Below are 20787 nucleotides of genomic sequence, written 5' to 3'. Positions count from 1 at the left end.
TGCACGGTCTCAAGTCGCGCTACCTGGTAACAACGTATCGTACCTCTTTTGTGCGCAAGGAGCGTGGTTCGACCAATCTGTCTGAAAAACCAGACGCAACTGCCATGGATTTTGGCAACGCCGTTTCGATAGTTGATTCAGATACCGCGTCTGGAGAGCTGCAACGCCAGATCTTCGAGCGTATGGGAATACGGTGGATAGGTTCGACTGCGATGTGCCATATCGGCAGCGTATTTCATGCTTCGCCTTCGTTACAGCGTCGTTACTAGTCAAACGCACAATTTGTGCCTCATGCCATGTTCGTTCATCGAGCAAAGTGCACTCCAAGTACTGAGACCGATCTGTTCTTCGCCGCGGCGGATGGGAGAAGACCGAATAGATCTGGGGACTCAAAGGGTCGTTGACTGCTGTCAAGTAGCTCGACCAGCGATAACGCGGGATACGATACTGGCTGACTGTAGGGAAACAGTCGCCGGAATTCGTCGTGTCTGTCTCAAAATGGTGGCACATGGCTTGGATCGAATTGCGGACCTGTCGAGTTGTGCACCGCAGCATATGAGCTTTGCATTGGAGCATTGGCCCCAGTCACGGGCACAGTCAGCCTGCTGTTCTGCGAATACCCACCGTGTGATGGGTACTGTGCTGACGCATCACTGTCATCCTGTATACGTTGCGAGGCATACTCAGCCTGATACATGGCGGGATCGAGAGGCACGTATCCTGGCAGCGGCTGCTGCTCGACAGACACGGCATTTGCAGTTGCGGGAGACTGCTGCGTCTGGTTCTCCTTGACGGCTCGCTCTTTCTCCAAGCCCGACCTCCTTGCCGCCCTTCTCTGCGCCCTCAGACGCCGATCTGGGCCTTCGGGGTCCAGCTTTTTGGCAATGACAAACATGCGGTCTCTGCCAGTGACATTGTACTTCTTGCGCATGTAGCGATACAGCTGCTTGTGACCCATGTTCCGAATCTCCTCGTTCTGGAACTCCAGCTTCAGCAGCTCCTCCACCGTGTTCTCGGCGACGTCCCTGCGGTCAGCATCGACCCGCTTGTAGAGGCCCATGTCCTTGCGCAGCTTCCGGACACGCACGCATGTGATGTCCATGCCATCGGCAGTGAGCAGCGCGGCGATCTCAGCATCGGTCTTGGTGGTCTGGTGGAAGTAGTTCTGCAGGCGCATACGAAGGGCGGGCGTATCCTCGAAGTTGACGCGTCGCGTGCGGAAGCCCCATCGGGCCAACGCCTTCACGAGCGTGCTGCGGCCGATGTTCAGGTCATGGCTGTCGCGCAGTTCGGCGCAGACTTCGGCTTGGGTGAGGCCGAGGACGTCGATGCTGTCGATGATGAAGTCTTTGTGTTCGTCGAGCGGCGCCGGTGGTCGCGGCATGGTTGCAGGGTGGGAGGGCGGTCGATATGTATGCAATATCGGTGTCCGGTATTCGTTTTTGTCAGAAACTGGAAGAGCGACGAGAGCCGTCAGCGGAAGTGAGTCCGCGCCGAGCCCCGCATCCGCACGACTTCCACTCCACAACTCCCGTCCCTCTCTCCGACCAGCACCCACCAACCGCCATGACAGACCATTGCCGACATGTGAGTTTGCTCACGACAGAACCGTGTGGTCGGGAGCACCTCCTCCGCTCCCTGCATGATCCCAATACCGCCCATGACTGTCACGGACCGTGTTCGTTGCATGCCCTCCGACGCGTTCCTGGCAGTGGTTGGGCTGGTCCGAAAGCATAAGTATCCCCATTTCCACGATGCATCCTTGCCCGTCAAATTTCCTGTCGCCCAGTATACTCCTTGATCATGTTGCTCCTCACGAACGCCAACCACCTCTGTCCGACTCTCATGCTCCCTCCGCCTCTCGACATGCGCCGCCATGGCGACTCAAACCGCCATCAACAAGCGCCTTACGCTCGTCATCAATGCTCCACTCCGTGAGAAGGAACACAAGAAATCAAGATGGACCATTCAGTATGAGTTCAAGCTCTGGCGCTTGTACGTCGCATGCCCAGTTCTGCCGTGGCACGTTGCAAGATACTGACAATCGCAGCGGCGCATATCAAGAAGTCCATACGTTCGTCGTCGGCCCCGAAGCGGTGCCCTTCACGCTGCATACGAATCTCCTGCGAGAACGATGTCCCACCTTCCTGGACGAGCTGCTTCAGCGCGAAGGGCAAGTGCAGCCCTCACCTGCCGGCAAGAGAGAGACCTGCCTGCTCGGCGATATCAGCCCATGCCCCACCGACCGTCCACTGGATCTGCGGACCCTTCGCGTGACACTATTCCGCGTCTTCGCCACTTGGCTGTACACGGGCCAGCTCGTTTTACCAGAGGAATATGCCTCAAAGCCACCACAAGCGACCAGGCTGGTGGCCAAGGCACCACACAAAGTCATCGAGGCTGCGGGCACATGGAGGGACGAGGATCTGATCGACCTGTACCTGTTCGCGTCGCGGCACGAGCTATGGGAGCTGGCCAATCTTGCCATCACGCGTCTCTGGAAGCAGAACGACCAATACTGCAGGACCACCGCACTACCCGCCATCGAGAGGGCGTTCGCAGCGGGTGCCTTTGGTTGGGATGACAGTCTGGGTTGCTCCGGGCCGAATCAAAAGCCGTACGTGATGCGCTTGCAAGACTACCTGTTGTTTGAAGGTGCTCGTCGACTTGAAGACATCAAAGCCTCCTGGCTAGACCTCATGCTCACCACGCACCTGTTTCCGCCACCGTATAATCGAGCACTGCACGCGCGATACCACGAGTCACCGAGGGCCATTGAAAAGAGGCACCACGACATGCCGGAGCCGTTCTGGGAGTACGAGCCGTGCTATTTTCACTGCCACGAGGAAAAGGAAGAACAAAAGAAGTGCGCTGCCCGAGGTGCATTGTCACTACCGGATTCTCCCAACGTGGTTCCTCGACCCTCACCTGTGGTCAGCCCGACGTTTCAGTGAGTGCAGAAGTACACTGTTGAGTAATCGCCACTAACTCTGTCTCCAGCACCCTTCTACGCGGAGTGTGCACCGTCTTGGTGGGCCGTGGTCAAGTATCGTTCACCTTACATAAAGAGCTCGCATGCCATGTCTCCGACTTTTTCAGGGACACCTTCGGCGATGCGTGGCATGGACCGCCGAACGACACCATTCAGCTACCTCATGAGCAGCCTCGAGACTTTGCACTTTTCGCATCCTGGCTTTATTCAGCAGAGATCTGTCTTCCGACACTGCAAGAGGTACGCGGCACCGATGGTCTGCCTGCCCGCCCCAAAACGCCCAAAGGAAAGGATCGAGTCCGTTCCGACGAAGACGGATCCCAGACAAACCATGATTCGGGAGTCGACGTCTCTTTCGAAAGCGATGCCTGCGAAGCTGCCAAGCTGCGCAGCATACGCGAAATGGCCGACGATGACTCTGCGGACGATGATGAGACGACCGCCGCCCGTTGTGCCCGAGAGCCCGATGCCGAGCGCGAAACCAATGAAGCACGATTCCTCGTTCGAAAACACCAACAAGATCTGATCCGATTGTACGCTTTCGCCATCCGTATGAAGATCCCTGCTCTGCGCAATGCGGTGATGGATAAGTTTGTCGAACATCGAGAGAGCGGAACCCCATATGCGAGCTCATCGCCAGAAATCCTTCGCTTGGCCTACAAACTGAATCCGCCAAACTCCCTAATTTGCAGCTATCTCATACAAGAAGCCGCTTTCACGTTCCGAGGTCTGCCGCGCGACAAGTCGGGCTACGCGCAGCTACTGCCACCACAGTTCCTGCATGATCTCCTGGAGTATCAGTTCACTCGCGGCATCTTCCCAAAGCTCAGAGAGCACGTTCCTAGCTGGCGCGTCGATCTCTGTGAGCTTCATACCCACACCACGGAGGATGATGCATCCACGTGCAAAGCCAGAAATGCAGAATGGCAACAAGCGCTGCGAGAGAAGGGCAGTACCTGGGAGCCCATCAGAAAGGAGTTTGGTCAGCGCCAATCTTACGCTGCAGCACAGCCAAACGTCGCGGGCAGGCGCCTCGAGCGCACACCAACTCCACGCGGCTCTTCGAGCAGGGAATCGCCAGCTCGCCGCCCTGTCGCCACGCCACCCACCACTGACACCCTCAGCAATGTGTCACCGATATTTGCGCCTACGAGACCGCCCGCTGGTGCTCCGCCAGCTATTCCGAGACCCGTCAGCATCATGAGTCAGGCAAGCTCAAATATGTCTTCAATATCACTGTTGGAGATCCAGCGCACTCCGCAAGCGAAGCGTCCGGAATCTTTTAGAAAAGACTCGGCTGTCACTTCCATGGAGATCAAAATCACACCGCCACGTCCTGACTCCATCTCATCGGCAGATGATGCTGACGAAGAAGAAGACACTGATATCACTCCGCCACATACTCCCATCAAAGATGCTCACTACCGGACCGCTCCACCGATCCCGCACAAAGCTTCATACAACGAGCTCCACGATCTTCAGCGTGCTCTGCCACCCTCCTTTGGACCTCGAAGCCGTGCCTCTACCTTCCATGCAAACCCGAAAATAGACTTGCGTCGATCAGGCATCGACGTGCTAGCTTATCGCGCGCCAGATCCACCTCCTCCTCCACCAGCACCATCAAGGGTCTCACAGCCGCCTCCGCAAGCGCCAACGAGGGCTTCGCAGCCAGCGCCCTCCACGCAACAAGCGAGAGCAGTGCATTTCAGCCGGCATCGTATCACGACGACTGTGAATCGCCTGCGAAATCGCCCTTTCACACACCCGAAGAGTCCCGTCAGTAGCAGTAGTGGAGAGAAGGAACATGGCCCAGGCGAGGAAAGTGAAGCGGCGAAGACTTTACGGACCAGTATGTGAAACTCAATTCGATTCACGCGCCTTTCCATTTCTCTTCTCTAGCTGATATTTCTTCTGTGCAGTGATTGATTCATTGAATCCGCTGTGACAATCGAACGAACGCATGAACGACGAGCGCAAAATTCGCAATTTCTTTTGTCCTGTATCTCACAAGAGATTTCGAGTTCAAACATCGAACGACTTTGTGTACACTAGCTTCTGGAGACCACTTTACGATATAGCTTCAAGTAAAAGAGACGGCCGCTTTGGGTTGCATGATTTTACATGTCAAGGTAGCTTACGGCTTACCAATGAGTCAGAACTTCTTGCAAAGAGATACTAATCCTCTCCCGCGGACGTGGACTGCGACTGAAGGAGAGATGGGACTATTGTGTGGGCGCAACTCACGTGCCATTGCCTGGTTTTGGGTTCATATGACCTCTGGTACTGCCAGGCCGGAAGATGGCGGCGGCCCAAGAGCTGGCAGTGGCCACTTGTCAAGGTCGCACAATATGAACAGTCCGTCGTCGACATCGTGCAAGTCAAAGCAAGGTCGACATTGCCTAACTCAAGATTTCCAGCCGCAATGAAGTGGACGAAGCTCTTCACTCTCGCGACGCTGGCAAGCCTGGCTTCGGCAGAATGGAGGAAGCACTACTGGCAGGCAGAAACTACCGGTGCCAACTCAACAGAACTCGTCCAATGCATGAATGAGATGAAAGCAATGTTAGAAGCAAAGCCCAAAGGTGAGCTCTGCTAGCACATGCCGCAACAACAACAACAACAACTGCTGATTCTCAATCAAAAGCGAACCACCTCGAGCCTTACCAATGCGGAAATCACTCGTGGCAGGTCGGCAGTACTGCCAACTGGCAACCTATTCACACGAACCTGAAGGGTTTCCGCAAGTGCGAAAAAGACCTCTCGAACGCAGCATATGCCGGCAGAGACTGGTTCCAATGCCACGCACCAGACTTTTTCGGATATCGGGTTGTGGCGTACTCGCCTCTGGGCCTTGAGGCGTGCCTTCACAAGAAGCCGATCGATCACGCGCCATGTAAGGAAGGCGTATGGGTGATGATTCCCGTGATCTGCGTTTTGGGTTTGTGTTAGTACTGCAAACCTATCACATGACAAAAGAAAATGAAAGGCTTAGTGGTACAACCAGCTGTCAAGATCTTGCCCGGATATACAACAAACCTTGGAGTCCACAGTACTTTTTTTCTTCGCACTCTGCCCAAAATTCTCTCCAGATCTAGACTCTCTTCTTTCTCACATCTCTCACCACACAAAGACGAAATCGAATCGAGAACGAACAACATGAAGCTGCTCAACCTCCTCACCCTCGCTACACTCACAACCGCTGTCACGTCGGTTAGTGAAGTTAAGTCCTGCTCCTCAAAAACCTCAGGCGCCAACAACACTGCCCTCCTCGAATGCATCGACGATATACGGACAAGGATCGAAGCGAGACCCCTGGGTAAGCCTCCCCATCCCTTGCATCCATCTCTCTCCTCCACCCACTAATCTCTCCTTCCTCAGTGAGTAACTTCCACGGCTATCGCTGCGCAGACATGGTGTGGACATACGGAGGCACAAACAAATGGCAACCAATCAAGAACACCTTGCATGCATTCAGGAAGTGTGGCCCTACAATGAGGACGGCGGCCAAGAGTTCGAGGGATTGGTACCAGTGTACTGTGACGAGTTTTCTGGGCTATAGGTTTATTGATTGGATGCCTCCGGACCAAAAGGTTTCTCCTGATATGATAGATTGTCCTGTGTGGGGGCAGGAGACTTGAGTCATCAATGCTCACCATCAAAGACAAGACCGGCACTACTCCTTGGATGTATCTCGGAATATGTATATTATCAGACGTTGGGAGCTGTTGCTAAGTAAATATCCCGAATGTTTTCTGCTTGCTATCCTTACCGCGAAGCTCACATCAATCGAGCGCCGCGAACTTCGCCCCCCAGCGACGACTTTCCATCTTAAAACTCCGATGAAGATTTCCCCCCGCCCTCGACCAGCTCTCCATGATCCATCACGAGAACCTTATCAAAGAATTCTAGCGCTACAGGATCGAGCCGATGCATAATCGCCACCACAGTGTAGGATTGAAACTCCCGCCTGATGATCTCCCAGAGCCGATGGTACATCTCCACATCGAGAGCAGAACCAACTTCGTCGACGAGCAGAATTCCCCCACTTGCTCGTGCTCCTCCCTGATCCACCATCGCTACTGCTGCTGTGCCTAGCTTCTCCGTCGTCGCGTGAAAGCGGGCGGCGGCTTTTGCCCGCCGCTCATCAGCGAGCTTCTTCCGCAACAAAGCTCTCGCAAGCCCCAACGACTGCAACTCCCCATGCGACAACATGTCGCCTGACAGCTTAGAGTCGAGACCACCGCGAGCGCGAACCGTATCTGCCAAACCCGCGACGTCTAGTACTTCGAGGCAACATTCCCGACTGCACTGGTTGCATGGATCAAGATTTTGTCGAAAAGTGGAGTCGGGAAGGAGGACGGATCGCTGTGGGATTGCAATGATGCGTTCTCGCACAAGCGAACGAGGAATCTGAGACAGAGGGACGTTGTCGACGAGGATGGTGCCTTCTCGGTGAGAAGTCGAAGGAAGCGGATCCAGCAGGCGGAGCAGAAGTCTAAACAGGGTGGATTTGCCACTGCCGCTGCGTCCGACGATGGCGACTTTGCATGCGGCGGGGACGGAAAAGGTCACGTTGTGGAGTGCGAGATGTGAATGGCAGCGTCTGTGCTCGGAGGAGGGCCGATGCTTCTTCATTGTTGAGTCACCATCATCATAGCTGGCACTGACGGAACAGACTGCGATTTCGCCTTGCAATGGCCAACATGACTCGATTTCGTCACCATGGTCTTCCTCCTTGATCTGTGCCCCGGATGCAAAGGCCCGCAACCTTCCCACTGTCCCCATCGCGATGTCCATCCTACTGCTGAATTCGACAACAGCGGACAGAGCCTCGCCAAGACTCAGCAAAGAGAGCAGCGAAGCTCCGGTGATGGCGGCGTCGGATCGCAAATTGACCGCCAGTGCGACCAGTATCGTCGCCATTCCCGCCACGACCATGCCCAGAACGTAATCGAGCCATCTCTGCACCATGGCGAGTACGTAGGCTGCTTTCTGGGAAGTCTCAATCATCCCATTGTTGAGCTTCACAAAGTGCCTTTGCCAGCCAAACGCTCGGATGGTGCTGATGCTTCGGACTGTTGCCAAGAAGTGTGTATACAGAGGCTCCTTGGCCTCGAGATCCAGGACACGAAGTCGTCGAGCTGTGCGGAGATAGACTCGCTGCACGATCCAGAGCACGAGGAGGATAACAGGAAGACTGATCAGGATATACGGAGACGCGATAGCCAGGACGGCGGTCACGCCAATCGCAACAACAGTATTCAAGACGGCATTCATCGCAGCCTGCGGCAATTCCGAGTCGATGATATTCATGTCTTGCGAAAACAATGTGGTGATCTCTCCCTGGCTCATTTCCGAGAACAGGCGAAGAGGAGCCTGCACGAGAGCTTGGAGCGTATCGCGATGTATCTCTCGACTGGAAATTTTCATCATTAGCATGAGACACGTCGTCATGCTGGTGAAGAGGAAAATCAAAGTGGTCGCTTTCAGAAAGCTAAATATGCCGAGATAGAGAGACCTCGACTGGGAGAGCCGGTCCTGCGCCCACAATGAGAGCCACGCTGTTGAGAAGTTGCTGCAGTATGCATAAACGAGTGCCGAGGATATGAACAGGACGAGAGGCACCTTGCCGCTCGCTCTGAGGTAGTACGCATAGAGGAGCAAGTTGTTGTCCGCCGCCGGTGTCTGCTTCGATGCCGCCTCCGACACAGTAGACGACGCGTAGCGAGAATCGGCGTCCTCTTTCTCAATTAACACATCGGAGGGTTTGTCGATAGTAGACCTTCGACATTCAGCGTGGATGCGATGAGCTTCATCCACGGAAGCAAGAGAATCCGGAGAACTGTCGCACGGAACTTGTGTTCTGCTGGCCTGCTGCGATGAAAGTGCATCCCGAGGGACACTTTCGCCTATATTCGCATCGGTGAGGGTGCCTCGCGCATCACACGGCGGATCAGGTGTGTGTGTGAGATGGATGACATGATCAGCAGCATGCAAATATTGTCTGGAGCTGGTAGCGAGGACGGCTGTTGCACCACGACGCTTGATAAGACCTTCAGGCCCAAGAACATTGTCAAAAACGTGCTGCGCTGTTTTCGAGTCCAGGCCACCAAGAATTTCGTCCAGGATGTAGATGCAAGTTGACTGATACAGTGCACGAGCCAGAGCGACTCTCTTTCGTTGTCCACCACTCAAGTTGGCGCCGTTGCTGCCGATATCAGTCTGGTCACCATGCTCCAACTGACGGAAGTCTTCTCTAAGCATAACAGCACAGGTGATATCATGGTAGAGATGTTGGTCGAATGCTGCGAATCCCACGATGTTGTCCATGATCGTCCCGCCGAGCAACGCAGGGTCTTGTTCACAGAAGCCCATCGCCTGACTGGGCTCTCCCCTGATGACAATCCTGCCACCTGCATATGCACATTCACCAAGCAGGGTCCTGCACAATGTCGATTTCCCCGAGCCAGTCGGCCCGTAAATGATGGTCAGGCATCCCCGTGGAAGGCTCGCATGGAGATTATGCAATACTGGGGCTGTATCTCCCCATCCGATGTCACAGTCGGCGATAGTGATAGCAGCACAAGATGCCAAAGAGTCGGAAGGATGTGGTTCGAAGTGTCGGAGATCTGTCTTCTGCTCTGCTCTGAGGTACCCCTGCATGCGCCCAAGACAAGCACACGCCGCGAGGAATGGAGGCGTGCGCTGGAACAGTTGCGCGAGTGGCGTCGCAATGAGCATCATGAGAGCGACTGATTGGAACATGGTTGATACAGTCAAGTCACTGCCAGTGAAGGCGAATGTCATAGCTGGACTCAGATGAGTAGGAACGAAGGCCAACGTCACGATGAGCAGCTGGAGCAGGCGGTATCGTTGTCCGATATCGATCTCATGCTCCCGCAGGAGTTGAATGCGCGCCTCAGCGGCGTCTGCCAACTGTGTGGTTTGCAGAGATTCTATATCGCCGACGAAATTCGCTGTGAGCATTGTCCGCCGTTGCCTCGCGTGTATCCAGGCGCGCTGATGTCTGGGGATCACTCGCCCGAGGAGTCCAATGCAAGCGGTAACGAAGCACACCAGGACCAAGGGAGCGGCTGCTGCGGGACCCAGACGTCGGTGTAGCATCCAGAGCGCAAATGCTGCTTCGAGTGGACAGCACCACAAGTCATGCAGGCCTGCAAAGCCTGTTCGCACGCGTTCCACTTCCGTGCCCATCAGTGTCAAGCCCTCGGCCTCTGACACCATCTCAACAGTCCGGGTGAGGGTGTGCGTGTACAATGCCTCGATCAGGATTGATCGTCCCAAGGACAGTACACGTTCGTGGGAATACCAGTACCATGTCGTTGCTGTCGCCGATCCGGCATATACCAGGAATGTGGCTCCGACAAGGGCCCAGCCGACTTTTGTCGTGTCGGCATCTGCTGGCCCTCGCAGGTGCTGGAGGATTGCGTTCAGGAGAAAGACTTGGGCAAAGGAGAAGACGGCGAGCAGGGCGCGGGGAAGAACAGTGGCCAACAGTGGCAGCAACAGTGGGGCGGCAAGCGACCTCAGCGAATGAATGGACGTGCGAGCCCGCACGAGATTTATCTGCGGCGGCGAGGCCGAGGCGTCGAGGTCGGAGAGGAGTAAAGGCTTCACGTAGCCGGTGCGAAGCAGCGGAAGGAGCCAGGCGAAGGAGGCGAGACTGAGCAGCCCCGCTCTCTCCTCCGGGCTCCGGGGTAGGGTCGGGGTTGCAACACGGTGCGGCAGACATTCCAAGAGCAGAGCGATGAGGTCCGCGAGCACGATGGCGCTGGACAGGGCAGCGTAGAGGGTGGATGTCGAACTGCTGGCCACGAGCCACGACGTGCGCACCTGCACCGCGTGCCAGCTGATATCGAGGACCAAGTAGGCCTGCACGGCCACGGCCGGCCGCAGAGAGCGGCGCGCTTCGAGATGAGCGATGGGAATCAGCAGCAGTGCTACGAGCGACGCAAGGCTGCCCGAAACAATGTATGCGTGCGACTCGGGCGTGTCCAGGGTGGTACAGACGGCGAGGGCGCCGACGTTGCACGCCGCGAGCAGCGGGTAAGCGCACTGGTGCGTGTCAGCCGAGAGCGCGGTGGGGGCGGAGAGGCCAAGGAAAAAGGGGCTTTGCTGAGGAAGAGAGGGGAGGGGGGTGGCAGACCCGTTTGCACGCATGCGGCCAGCCGGGCGTCACGATGCGCGGCCGATGCCAGAGCTGTCGCGCTCTACAGCATAGGAGCACGATGGCCAGCAGCGACAATGGGATGGGCACGATGATATGCTCGAAACGCACGGTGAAGTCGAAGTTGTCGCGACAGCCGTGCACAAACGGTCCCCAGGCGGAGTCATTGGGGCAGACGGAGTGCATGGCGGGACGAGTGAGCGTGGTGGAGGGCTCGCGGGGCGGATGCAGCAGTCTCACCCCGAGTACTCACCAAGGGATGCTCCATGGAACATTGCCGGTGCACGGAGAAATTGCCCGGAAAAATACGAGAGCGGGCGTGCTGACGATGGTGCCGCCCACTATCCACGGAAGTCTCCTTGATCTTGATGAGCAGCACTAGGACGACAACGTTGTGCGAGTGTCATGGTGTCCCGCCCCGCCCCGCCCATGGTCTCCCTCTCTCTCCTACGGCTATGGCTGCTGTGGCTCTGCAGCGCGCACTGCATTGCCACAGCACACCGATATATCATCGTCGAGCTGGACGGCGCGACGCCGCTGGTGAGTCCCGCAGGCCTTCGTCGTCACACCCTCTGCCCCCCACTGAGCGCATTGCTTAGAGCACCGAGCACCTCCTGCACGACCTCGCCGCCCTCGCCGCACAAGAAGCAGCAGATGGCTCGAGCATCGTCGTCCGCAAGCGTCGCGACTTGCATTCCGATCTCTTCCACGGCTTCTCGGTGGACGTCACGTTTCGCGATGGACCAGAAGACATTGCTGCCGTCCATGGCGCCATCCGAAGGCACCACGCCGTGCGCAATGCCTGGATCGGCAGCGCTGGAGCAGCCCGTCCTTCGGCCAATCCTCCCGCACAATCGACGCCACTCCGACGGCACGCCCGACGCGAGACAGCGTCCCATCCCCCGCACGCGCAGATCGGCGTCGACCGACTGCACGCTGCTGGCGTCCGAGGCAAGGGCATCCGCATCGCCATCCTGGATTCGGGCTTTGACTACCGGCAGGCGCCTTTCCAGTATGCCATTGGGCCCGGCAACAAGATTACATATGGCCGCACCTGGATCGGCGACTCAGGGATGAATACCGGACCTGACGACGACCCCTATGCTGAGTGCTCACACCACGGGACCCACGTGCTGGGCATCGTGGCAGCCGACCCGACCGACTTTGGGGTCGTGGGTGTCGCGCCAGAAGCGACCATCGAATTGCACCGAGTCTTCGATTGCGATGACAACACCGACGAGGACACGCTGCTCAGTGCCCTCACGGCTGCATGGCAGCGAGGCGTGGACGTGATCAACTGCTCGTGGGGCTTGAGCGACTCTTACGAAAGTGCGACGTCCATTCTCGCCGCCAGGATCATGAAGAATGGGACGTATGTGCAGTTTACTGCCGGTAATTCTGGCCCTCGACCCTTCACCATCCACGCTCCTGGTGCGACCCACGGCATCCCGGCTGTCGGATCGGTGGACTGTGCCAGCAGTGCCGCATATTTCTGGAATGGATCGCTGTCTTCGGATGACGTGCAGCACCGCATTCGTTGGGTCCCGGGACGCACGAATTACACCGTGACCACCTTCCCGCCGCATCTCGACGTGTGGGCACCCCTCGAGAGCATTCCAGAGCACATGCCGTGGCAGCCCGATGCTTTTCCCGCGCACCTTGCAGTGCCAGACATGGATAAGACACTGTTCATGGTTCGACTGGATTTCTTCGCGATTCATCACGAGCAGATAGTTGCCCGCATCAAGCCGCGATATGTGCTGCTATACCATCCCGCAGGCGGCGATCTTGCCTTCCCCGGCATGTACTTTCCCTCGTGGCCGTTGTCGGAACTTCCAGACACGAGCGCTTTGGGTACTATAGAGCACGCGACCGCAGTGAAGATGCTGCACGACATCATGCAAGGCAGGCGAGTCACCATTTCCCTCGCGCGCGAGGATGCTCATGCCGACCAGGTGGTCTATGCCGTCAATGCTCGCACCGGTGGAAGAATGACGGAGAATAGCGGCTGGTTACCGACTGTATCCGGAGAAGGTGGAGTGACCTTTGCTGCCCCGGGGGGCAGGATTCTCTCCACACTGCCGCGACTGTACGGAGGCTTCGGACAGCTCACTGGCACGTCGATGGCCGCGCCACTGGTGGCTGGGGTCGCTGCATTGCTGAAACAACTTCACCCCTCGTGGACCCCGGATGACATACGCAATGTGCTGGCTACGACTGCTCGACCGATGCCCTACACGGACAATAGTACTCATGACTACGGCTTCCTGGCGCCCGTCATTCAACAAGGAGGCGGATTGATTGATGCTTGGAGTGCTGCTCACACCACGACCGTGCTCAACGTCTCCGCCCTCGACTTTCTGGATCTTCGACGTCAACCGAAATCGCTCGCTTTCTCCTTGACGAACATGGGCGACGAGACTGTCACATTCAATGTAGGCCACATCGGTGCGGCATCCGGATACGCGAAGACGGCTTCTCCGGACATCGCTTTTGCTGATGACAAACATCTCGAGCAATCGCAGTCGTTGATGGCAATATACGCCGACGTCCAAGTGCATCCCGAGGCCCTGCGCCTAGTGCCTGGAGAGACGGCCGTAGTGCGTGTGGCTGTCACGGCGCCGGCCAGGCTGAATCCGTCGCGCCTGCCATTCTACGGCGGCTACATCGCGCTCAACTCCACTGACGGCGCACAGAACCTGACGGTCCCATACAGTGGCATCGCTGCTCGACTCCCGGATGATTTTCCTCTCGTCGCGCCGAAGACCGTCCGATCGGCGGTGTACATACCAAGCAAGAATGCACTTGTGAGCTGTCCTTACAATACTACCTTCAAGCTGTCCCTCGTTGACAATACAGTGAGATTCCTCGCTGATGCTTGGCCGGCCGTGACATTTGGAACGCCCCCACTCGTAGTACGAAAAGCCCGTGTTTCGATTATTGACACTGCCAGTCAGCAGGCGATTGTCACACATACCCTGACTCACTTGGATTGGAAAGCGAAACGATGGCACTGGGACGGGAGCAGCATATCCAGTACTGCTGTCTCGGGAAGCCGCCACGTGTGGAGACTGCAATACCTGGGCCTGCTTGCCCGCGAAGAGGAAGAGTGGACGACGATCGACACGGAGTCCTTCTCAATCGAAGACAAGAGACAGCTGGAGCAAAATGTTGCGACTGTCCCTGAGCTTGAGGACATACCATGCGATATTGAAGCTTCGCAAGGCTTCCGAAGCCGGTAGGTTCAGCATGGGTCGATCACCAAGCAGTATCGCGTGACTCACCACATCCGGACTGTTGCACAAGCCTGATCGAGTCGCAACGACATGCACAGTTGTCAGCCTGACGAGATTTCTTCCCAAGTTGCTGCCAGATGGCCGTGGGCAAGTCAAAATAGAGTTTACTTATAGTGTCGCGCTAATTAGCGCGGAGGTCACGGGTATCGTTCGGAGTCACTCGGTGGTCATCAAAAGTATATTCAACAGCAAGTGCTCATCTCTCTGCCCGATTCTACAGTGTGTGTGCCTATATAATGGTGGGCTCTTGGCACGCCAGTGGCCAATTCACATACTGCCGCAGACCAGCCGTCTCTCAGGGCTACCGTAGTGCGGGCTCCGGGTCGCCGGCGCAAGGATACTAAGCCTGATCCACAGGGCAAGTCTTTTACCACCACAATTTGTATGCATGACTGTGTCAATCATGGTCTATCTTCAAGTCCGGGTGGGCACCTACGCTGTATCAGAAGCCAACTTCAAGTTTTGAAAAGGCTCTACAGGAAAAGCTACCAGCGAAGCGGAATCTCCACAGACACACCGCTAATCATTCGCGGTTGTCGCATCGTACCCGTGCATGCGAATAGCAGTCATGGGCACTAATGTTCGAAGTGATCGCTACTAAATAGCCCTAACTACACTTCAAAGTCCGCATATAAGGGCTGGTGTCTGAGCTTGCACGTAATCCGGTCGCCCGCGACTGTATTCGGGTCTTACTTGTACAATATGTCATCTGCATTCGCGGAACCAAGGAATATAAATTCAAGCTTCTTTCGGGACTGTCCTGCCTAGAAGCTGCCTCGAATACGCTGTCAAACAGGTTGCGAATACCTCGCATTCGAGATATATCCTGCTATCTATTCCACATGTGCAGTTGGCACATTGTACTATTCGTGATCCCGGGGCTTCGCAAGATAGGCTGAGTGCCGGATCGTCGCCCAGGTTTTGGTGAGGGCCTATCTCGGCACTTCTTCGAGACAAAACTGGTACCACTGTCTACGCCTCCGAACACTATGTAGGCAAATTTGCTTACACAAAACTAATCTTGTTCCACGTCGTCGTCGCCGTGTAGAGGGAGTCGAAAAAGCACAACTTCCGCCCCCAGCCGTGGGCATCCCTTGCCTTAACTTGTGAAACCCGGCGCGTCACTTTTGCAAAAGCTGAATCCAAAGTTTGACGGCTCAGCAACCGCATTCGTGGTATTACAGTGTCTCCAGACCGAAGGTAACCTCGGACTCCGTTTTTCAAGTCCGCTAACCTCAAAATGCGACCAACGGAATTCAAATAAGCACGCTAGGTCGCGTGGGCTATAGCATTGCGAGCTCACATTTACTAGCATCATCTGAATGGCACTTTCTGGCTCACATATTGCCTTTGAACTGCAGTTGCGGAGAGTGCAGCGGCTGCATGATGACGAATGCAGCAAAGGAAATGGAAGATTCCGCCTCCGAATTCAACGTCGATTCCACTCACCCACGAGCCATGAGCACTACGAAAGATTACAAACGAAGACCAGGAGCATGCCAGTACTGCCGAGCCAAGAAGTTCAAATGTAAGTCCGGTATCGGCCAATCGAGACGTCCAGCATGCTCTAATATTGATTCAGGTGATGGCAGACTCCCGCGATGCCAACGCTGCGAGGTGCGTCCCTGAGGCAATACCTGTATCCCACCTGCGATTGGTACTGACACTGCATGAGCACAGTCGACGCAGCAGGAATGCATCTATCGCCCATGCAAAAAGCGAGGACGGCGGAGCAAGCTTGCTCCACCATTAACGATCGACGACTCAGCGACATTTGATACCCTCGACGAATGGTGGTGGCCGTTGGTACCACCATCTGCTTCACCGACGCAATCGACACTGCTGTCCACTGTCTCTGCTGGTTCGATGTCACAAGATGTGGACCGACTCTTCACATCGGACGGAAATGACCCATTGGATAATGGCATTATCTTGAGCTCAGAATGCCACGATCTCGATCCCTCGGTAGCCCAGCCCAACCAGTTCGATGTATCTGATGATGCTGATGCTAGAGACTGGCATTGTCTTCTGGCAACATTGCCACATCAGGTGCAAGTGTTGGAAAGCGACATCTCCGTTGCACGAGGTATGGAGAGCACGGGTCACTCTCGCTACGTTTCAGGTATGAAAGCTTTCGACTCATGAACGAAACACTCTAAATATTGCGTCAGTGCCTTCGGAAGTCCCGTCTGGAGAACACGGCGGGAGCGATGGCGGGATCACGAATCGACAAGCCACAGCCAATGCCGGGCCGTTCAATTTTGCGTACCTTGACATCATGCAGTCTGTGATCCACTCGTGGCGACAAGAGGGACACATCGACCATAGATTGAGTGCAGCTATTGGACAAACCTTGGCGGCATGTCCATCACTAGTGAGCAGAACCGGGACGGGGCCGCAGAATGCGCCTCTGCTGGACCGGAATCGCGCAAAACTTGCGCTAGAAGGTATGGAGAGCACCAGGAAAATCGACCCTAATGCAGAGCACTGAACAGCTGATGCTGATATTTATCAAAAATTAACAGACTTCTGTCATGACCCTTTCCGGTAAGCCGCAGGCTCCCTGTCCCAAACCGTCGGGCCACCACTGTTGACCATGCCAGGGGTGCCCGCTGCATTAGCCGCGCTTCGCTTATGAAGATAGCTGAAGAAGTCTTTACGAACCACGACTGTATTGCGGAGAAGGTAACCGTGGTTCACGCTGTGGTTGCTACCAGCATGGCACTCACCCATACAAGTGACGACAGCGAAGAGCGGAATAGAACGGCTCTGGCTCATTATCGCCAGGCGTTTGCACACGCAGGTCTATTGCAGTGCTACAAGGCGTCTGCCTTGGCATTCAAAGTAAGCGTACCGGAACATCATAGTTTCCGCGGCTGTCATGCTGACTTGTGCAGGCCGTGGTATTGTTGGTAGTCTTCCCCACCAAGACTCACACTACCAAGCCATCGCTGATCTTTTCCACCATCTAGATTGTTGCTGCCTGTCACTGGTCACCGTGGGATGTCGATCAGCTATTAGACATGGCCTGCTCGCGCGCTCAAGCCCTGAGAGCTCACCTTCACGGAGGCGCGGATGATGGCTTGCACAAAGATGAAGATGTGGAGGAACTAAGGCACGCGTTCTGGTTGTTGTACTCCATCGAGAAGCCCGCTCGGATGCAAGCGGGATTCGTATCGGCAAGCGTGCACTTCCAGCACCCTCTGACCATGTCAAGACTAACGCTGGGAAAGGCATTGAATGACAACTTTTTCACACCCGAGCTGCCATGTTCCCAAGACCATCCGACTCATGACAGGGGCCACGAATTCTTGATGCACATCCGACTTGCTCAAGCATGCTCACAAGTGCTGGATCAGCTCTACAGTCGCACAGTCCAAGAGGCCACTGTCGAACAAGTCGAGGCCGCAATTGCTACTACGGCCGACTGGATCACCGACGCGGGTCAGATAAGATCCGACGTCAAAGACGTGCTGGATTGCAACACACGATGGACTCTATACACGATATTTCTCTACATTCATCGTCGCTCCTTGATACTGCCGGCAGCTTCGCCAGCGCGGCAGAGGGTCGAGAAAGCCGTGAGCACGCTCACGTTCGAGATCCTCGAGTCCTTGGTCTACGCAGACCCGCTCGCTGTGCATCGAGAACCGTGAGTGGAGACCGAGGAAACGCAGGTCTTCATGCCGCTAAATTTCACATGCAGAACGTTCCTCCGGGCAGCATTGACTGCATTCTGTGTTTCGGCGTGGTCATTGGAAAGCATCGTGATCCACACCGCGCAATTCCGGCAGTTGGGGTTTGCGCTCGGCTTCTTTGCACGGCTGGCCCGAGACGATGACTTTGCACTGGATCAGACTGCCACCATCTTTCGACTTGTGCAGGAAAGAGCAATGTCACAGGTCTGCAGCTCAAAGCAATGAGCATATTTTCCCCAACCCTTTCTAATAACTGAACCGCCGACATAGACAAAGATTTTCGCATTCTCACCAGCTCTGCGGTCTCCTTGATACATCAGTGAGAGAGGTGTAAGTTGCGTTTCAATGCTCGAAGGCCATGGACTTCAAACCCCTCGCCAACGATTCCTTCGGAGGCAGCCACACACCAGCGACACAGGAAACGGAATCTCCGGTGCTGCTTTTCCCCAGCACAGTCTTGCTTGAGGTCTTATTGCTAATGTAATTGGTGTCCGACTTGGCGAGCATGTGAAGGCAATGCAGAGAGTGCTGCACGTTCCGGGATTTGCTGTCGAGAAGCATGTGCTTTTTCCCCATGGCGCGCACATGTTTATGCCAGACATAAGCGCAATGACTGAAATGGTATGCGCCCTGAGATGTTGCGGCTCTCTGTCAGCATGTGGTCGATCGTACGCGCAAGGGATTTGGAAAAAAGGGAGTTACCTCGGTGTAGTAGGGGGAGACTCTGCCCTGGAGTAGCTCTTCGTGCGGAATGACTTGGGTCGCTTCTGCATCCCTGTAGAATGTCCAATTTCCTTGCGCAAAGAGCTGGTCTGACAACTCTTTGTGTTTGCATTCCGCACGAACCCAATCGGTTGCCATGACGTCGAACACACAGCCTGGACACTTTGTCGTCAATCATTGCAAGCCGACCACAACGGAATTCCGTCGTTGCTTTACCTTTCGACTCAGCTTCCTGCCAGGAAGATCCGCAGTCGCCCAGATCGAGCGTCTGTAACTCATGCATGAAATGAGTATCCAGAATGCGCGCGGGAAACGAGGCGATGGCGACACTGAGCGAAATCATCGCGATGATCAAGCCCAGAAATGATACTGTGCATGTCTGCGGAAGAATCTTTCGCCAGCGCGGTCGCGATGCCCTGGAGCCCGCCGACTGCCGCCATCCGACTTGCGGAACGCTGGCTTCATCTATGCTAGACGTATACTTGAGGTCGTCGTCGTCGTCGTTGAAAGAGGACAGGGAGTGGGTCGAAGATTCTGCAAATGCCATATCGGCGGTGACAACCAATTGTGGAGCAGCAGACACCTGGAGGCTTCCGTATTAAGAGAAGACAATATGATAGGGGAAAAGCTCGATCGGCTTGTCCAGATAGGCCGAATTCGTGAATGGCCACGGTCGGAAATTGTGCGCACTCTGGAACAATACGTGGCCAGGATTATTATCGAGCCAGTGCCATAATCGGAAAATTCTTTTGGACCGGAAACGAAACCAAGAGCTCCAAGATGCACATGACACGGGTGAACCTGCCCCGGCTCACTCGTAGAATCCGATAACTATGGAGAATGGTGCACCTCCCACTACGGTCCCACAGCTTTTATCCCTCTAAAATCGTTCCTTACATACGTGACCCATCCGCACCCATTCTTCACTATGGCTCCGACCGGCCCTGGTTACAAACGCGTTGAGGAGAACCTGGCCAAACATGGCACCGGATCAAAGTCAGAAGAGTTCGATGATGTTGGCTACTCATATCGAAGGCCTGACCCTGCTTGGACCAAAGTGGTCACGGGCAATGCACTGGCCATTTTACTTTCGCTGTGTGCTCTGATCTTAGCACTGGTCGCGTCCTTTGGCATCTATGAACGCCACGCAAAGTTCGAGGTTCCAAGTGAGCGTATCAATCTCGGGACGTGCGGCCGGAATTGGCAGGAAGCAGAAGCGAACGGGTGTGTGTACGATGTCATGATGACAGCCTGGTTGAAGCCGCAATGCTACGACAAAGAGCTTTCCGATTCGTTCTTCTACCGCGACTCCGCCAACTGGACGTTCTACCGCGATCCTGAGGGAAAAGATGTCATGCCGCATGAAGAACTCTTCCAAGGTCGCTATGAAGAGTATTGGGTTCAAGTGCGTGATCAGCCTCACAGGAAGTCACAATGTAGAAAGTGGATGCTAATCATCGACAGGGGACGTATCATTTCAGCCATTGCTCCTACATTTGGGCAAAGCAGCTTCGACAGATGGGTAAAAAGCCGATGACACTAGACTCGAAGTCTCGGAACTGGTACCATACCCTCCACTGCGCCAATATGCTGGCGGAGGCAAACGTCACGTACATAGGTGGCCGGGCTTCTTCCCATGCAAAACTTGGCACGAATTCAATTGACTGCATTGTCGGAGACTGGATGACGTTCGAGTCGATACCAGCTGAGCTACAAATGGGAGCCGGCCCATCCAAGGAGGAATAGGCCTCGGAATATCACGCACTCGGCATGCGATATAAAGAGCTGGTGCGATGACTAGCTTTTTCGGCCGGAGACACTCACGACTTGGAGGCATGCCATATAGCTGAGATGGTAACGATTCTTTGCGTAAAAGTTCTACTTTCGACA

General features: G+C 55.4%; 6 protein-coding genes across 6 annotated transcripts; 4 read left to right on the top strand and 2 right to left on the bottom strand.

Moving 5' to 3' along the window:
• Positions 1-493: 493 nt before the first annotated feature.
• On the bottom strand, positions 494-1384 carry CKM354_001297300 (uncharacterized protein; the record flags this gene model as incomplete). The annotated part of the gene is made up of 1 exon (XM_044808509.1): positions 494-1384. The coding sequence occupies one exon, from the start codon at positions 1382-1384 to the stop codon at positions 494-496; it is 891 nt and encodes a 296-aa protein (XP_044664444.1).
• A 492-nt stretch (positions 1385-1876) lies between these two features.
• On the top strand, positions 1877-4937 carry CKM354_001297200 (uncharacterized protein; the record flags this gene model as incomplete). Its single annotated transcript, XM_044808508.1, has 4 exons — positions 1877-1995; positions 2051-2950; positions 3001-4841; positions 4912-4937. 4 exons carry the CDS (start codon positions 1877-1879, stop codon positions 4935-4937), a joined length of 2886 nt encoding a protein of 961 aa, XP_044664443.1.
• Positions 4938-6820: 1883 nt separating this feature from the next.
• On the bottom strand, positions 6821-11366 carry CKM354_001297100 (uncharacterized protein; the record flags this gene model as incomplete). Its single annotated transcript, XM_044808507.1, has 2 exons — positions 6821-11068; positions 11160-11366. 2 exons carry the CDS (start codon positions 11364-11366, stop codon positions 6821-6823), a joined length of 4455 nt encoding a protein of 1484 aa, XP_044664442.1.
• Positions 11367-11609: 243 nt separating this feature from the next.
• On the top strand, positions 11610-14422 carry CKM354_001297000 (uncharacterized protein; the record flags this gene model as incomplete). The annotated part of the gene is made up of 2 exons (XM_044808506.1): positions 11610-11720; positions 11780-14422. 2 exons carry the CDS (start codon positions 11610-11612, stop codon positions 14420-14422), a joined length of 2754 nt encoding a protein of 917 aa, XP_044664441.1.
• Positions 14423-15883: 1461 nt separating this feature from the next.
• On the top strand, positions 15884-18399 carry CKM354_001296900 (uncharacterized protein; the record flags this gene model as incomplete). The annotated part of the gene is made up of 8 exons (XM_044808505.1): positions 15884-16004; positions 16059-16093; positions 16157-16598; positions 16648-16923; positions 16972-17023; positions 17080-17320; positions 17449-18128; positions 18183-18399. 8 exons carry the CDS (start codon positions 15884-15886, stop codon positions 18397-18399), a joined length of 2064 nt encoding a protein of 687 aa, XP_044664440.1.
• Positions 18400-19825: 1426 nt separating this feature from the next.
• On the top strand, positions 19826-20643 carry CKM354_001296800 (uncharacterized protein; the record flags this gene model as incomplete). Its single annotated transcript, XM_044808504.1, has 2 exons — positions 19826-20302; positions 20362-20643. 2 exons carry the CDS (start codon positions 19826-19828, stop codon positions 20641-20643), a joined length of 759 nt encoding a protein of 252 aa, XP_044664439.1.
• Between the last annotated feature and the right edge of the window lie 144 nt (positions 20644-20787).

This window comes from Cercospora kikuchii, assembly GCF_019650295.1.
Source record: "Cercospora kikuchii DNA, contig_00009, whole genome shotgun sequence".
Lineage (NCBI taxonomy): Eukaryota > Fungi > Ascomycota > Dothideomycetes > Mycosphaerellales > Mycosphaerellaceae > Cercospora > Cercospora kikuchii.
This window is presented reverse-complemented; position numbering and strand designations above follow the sequence as displayed.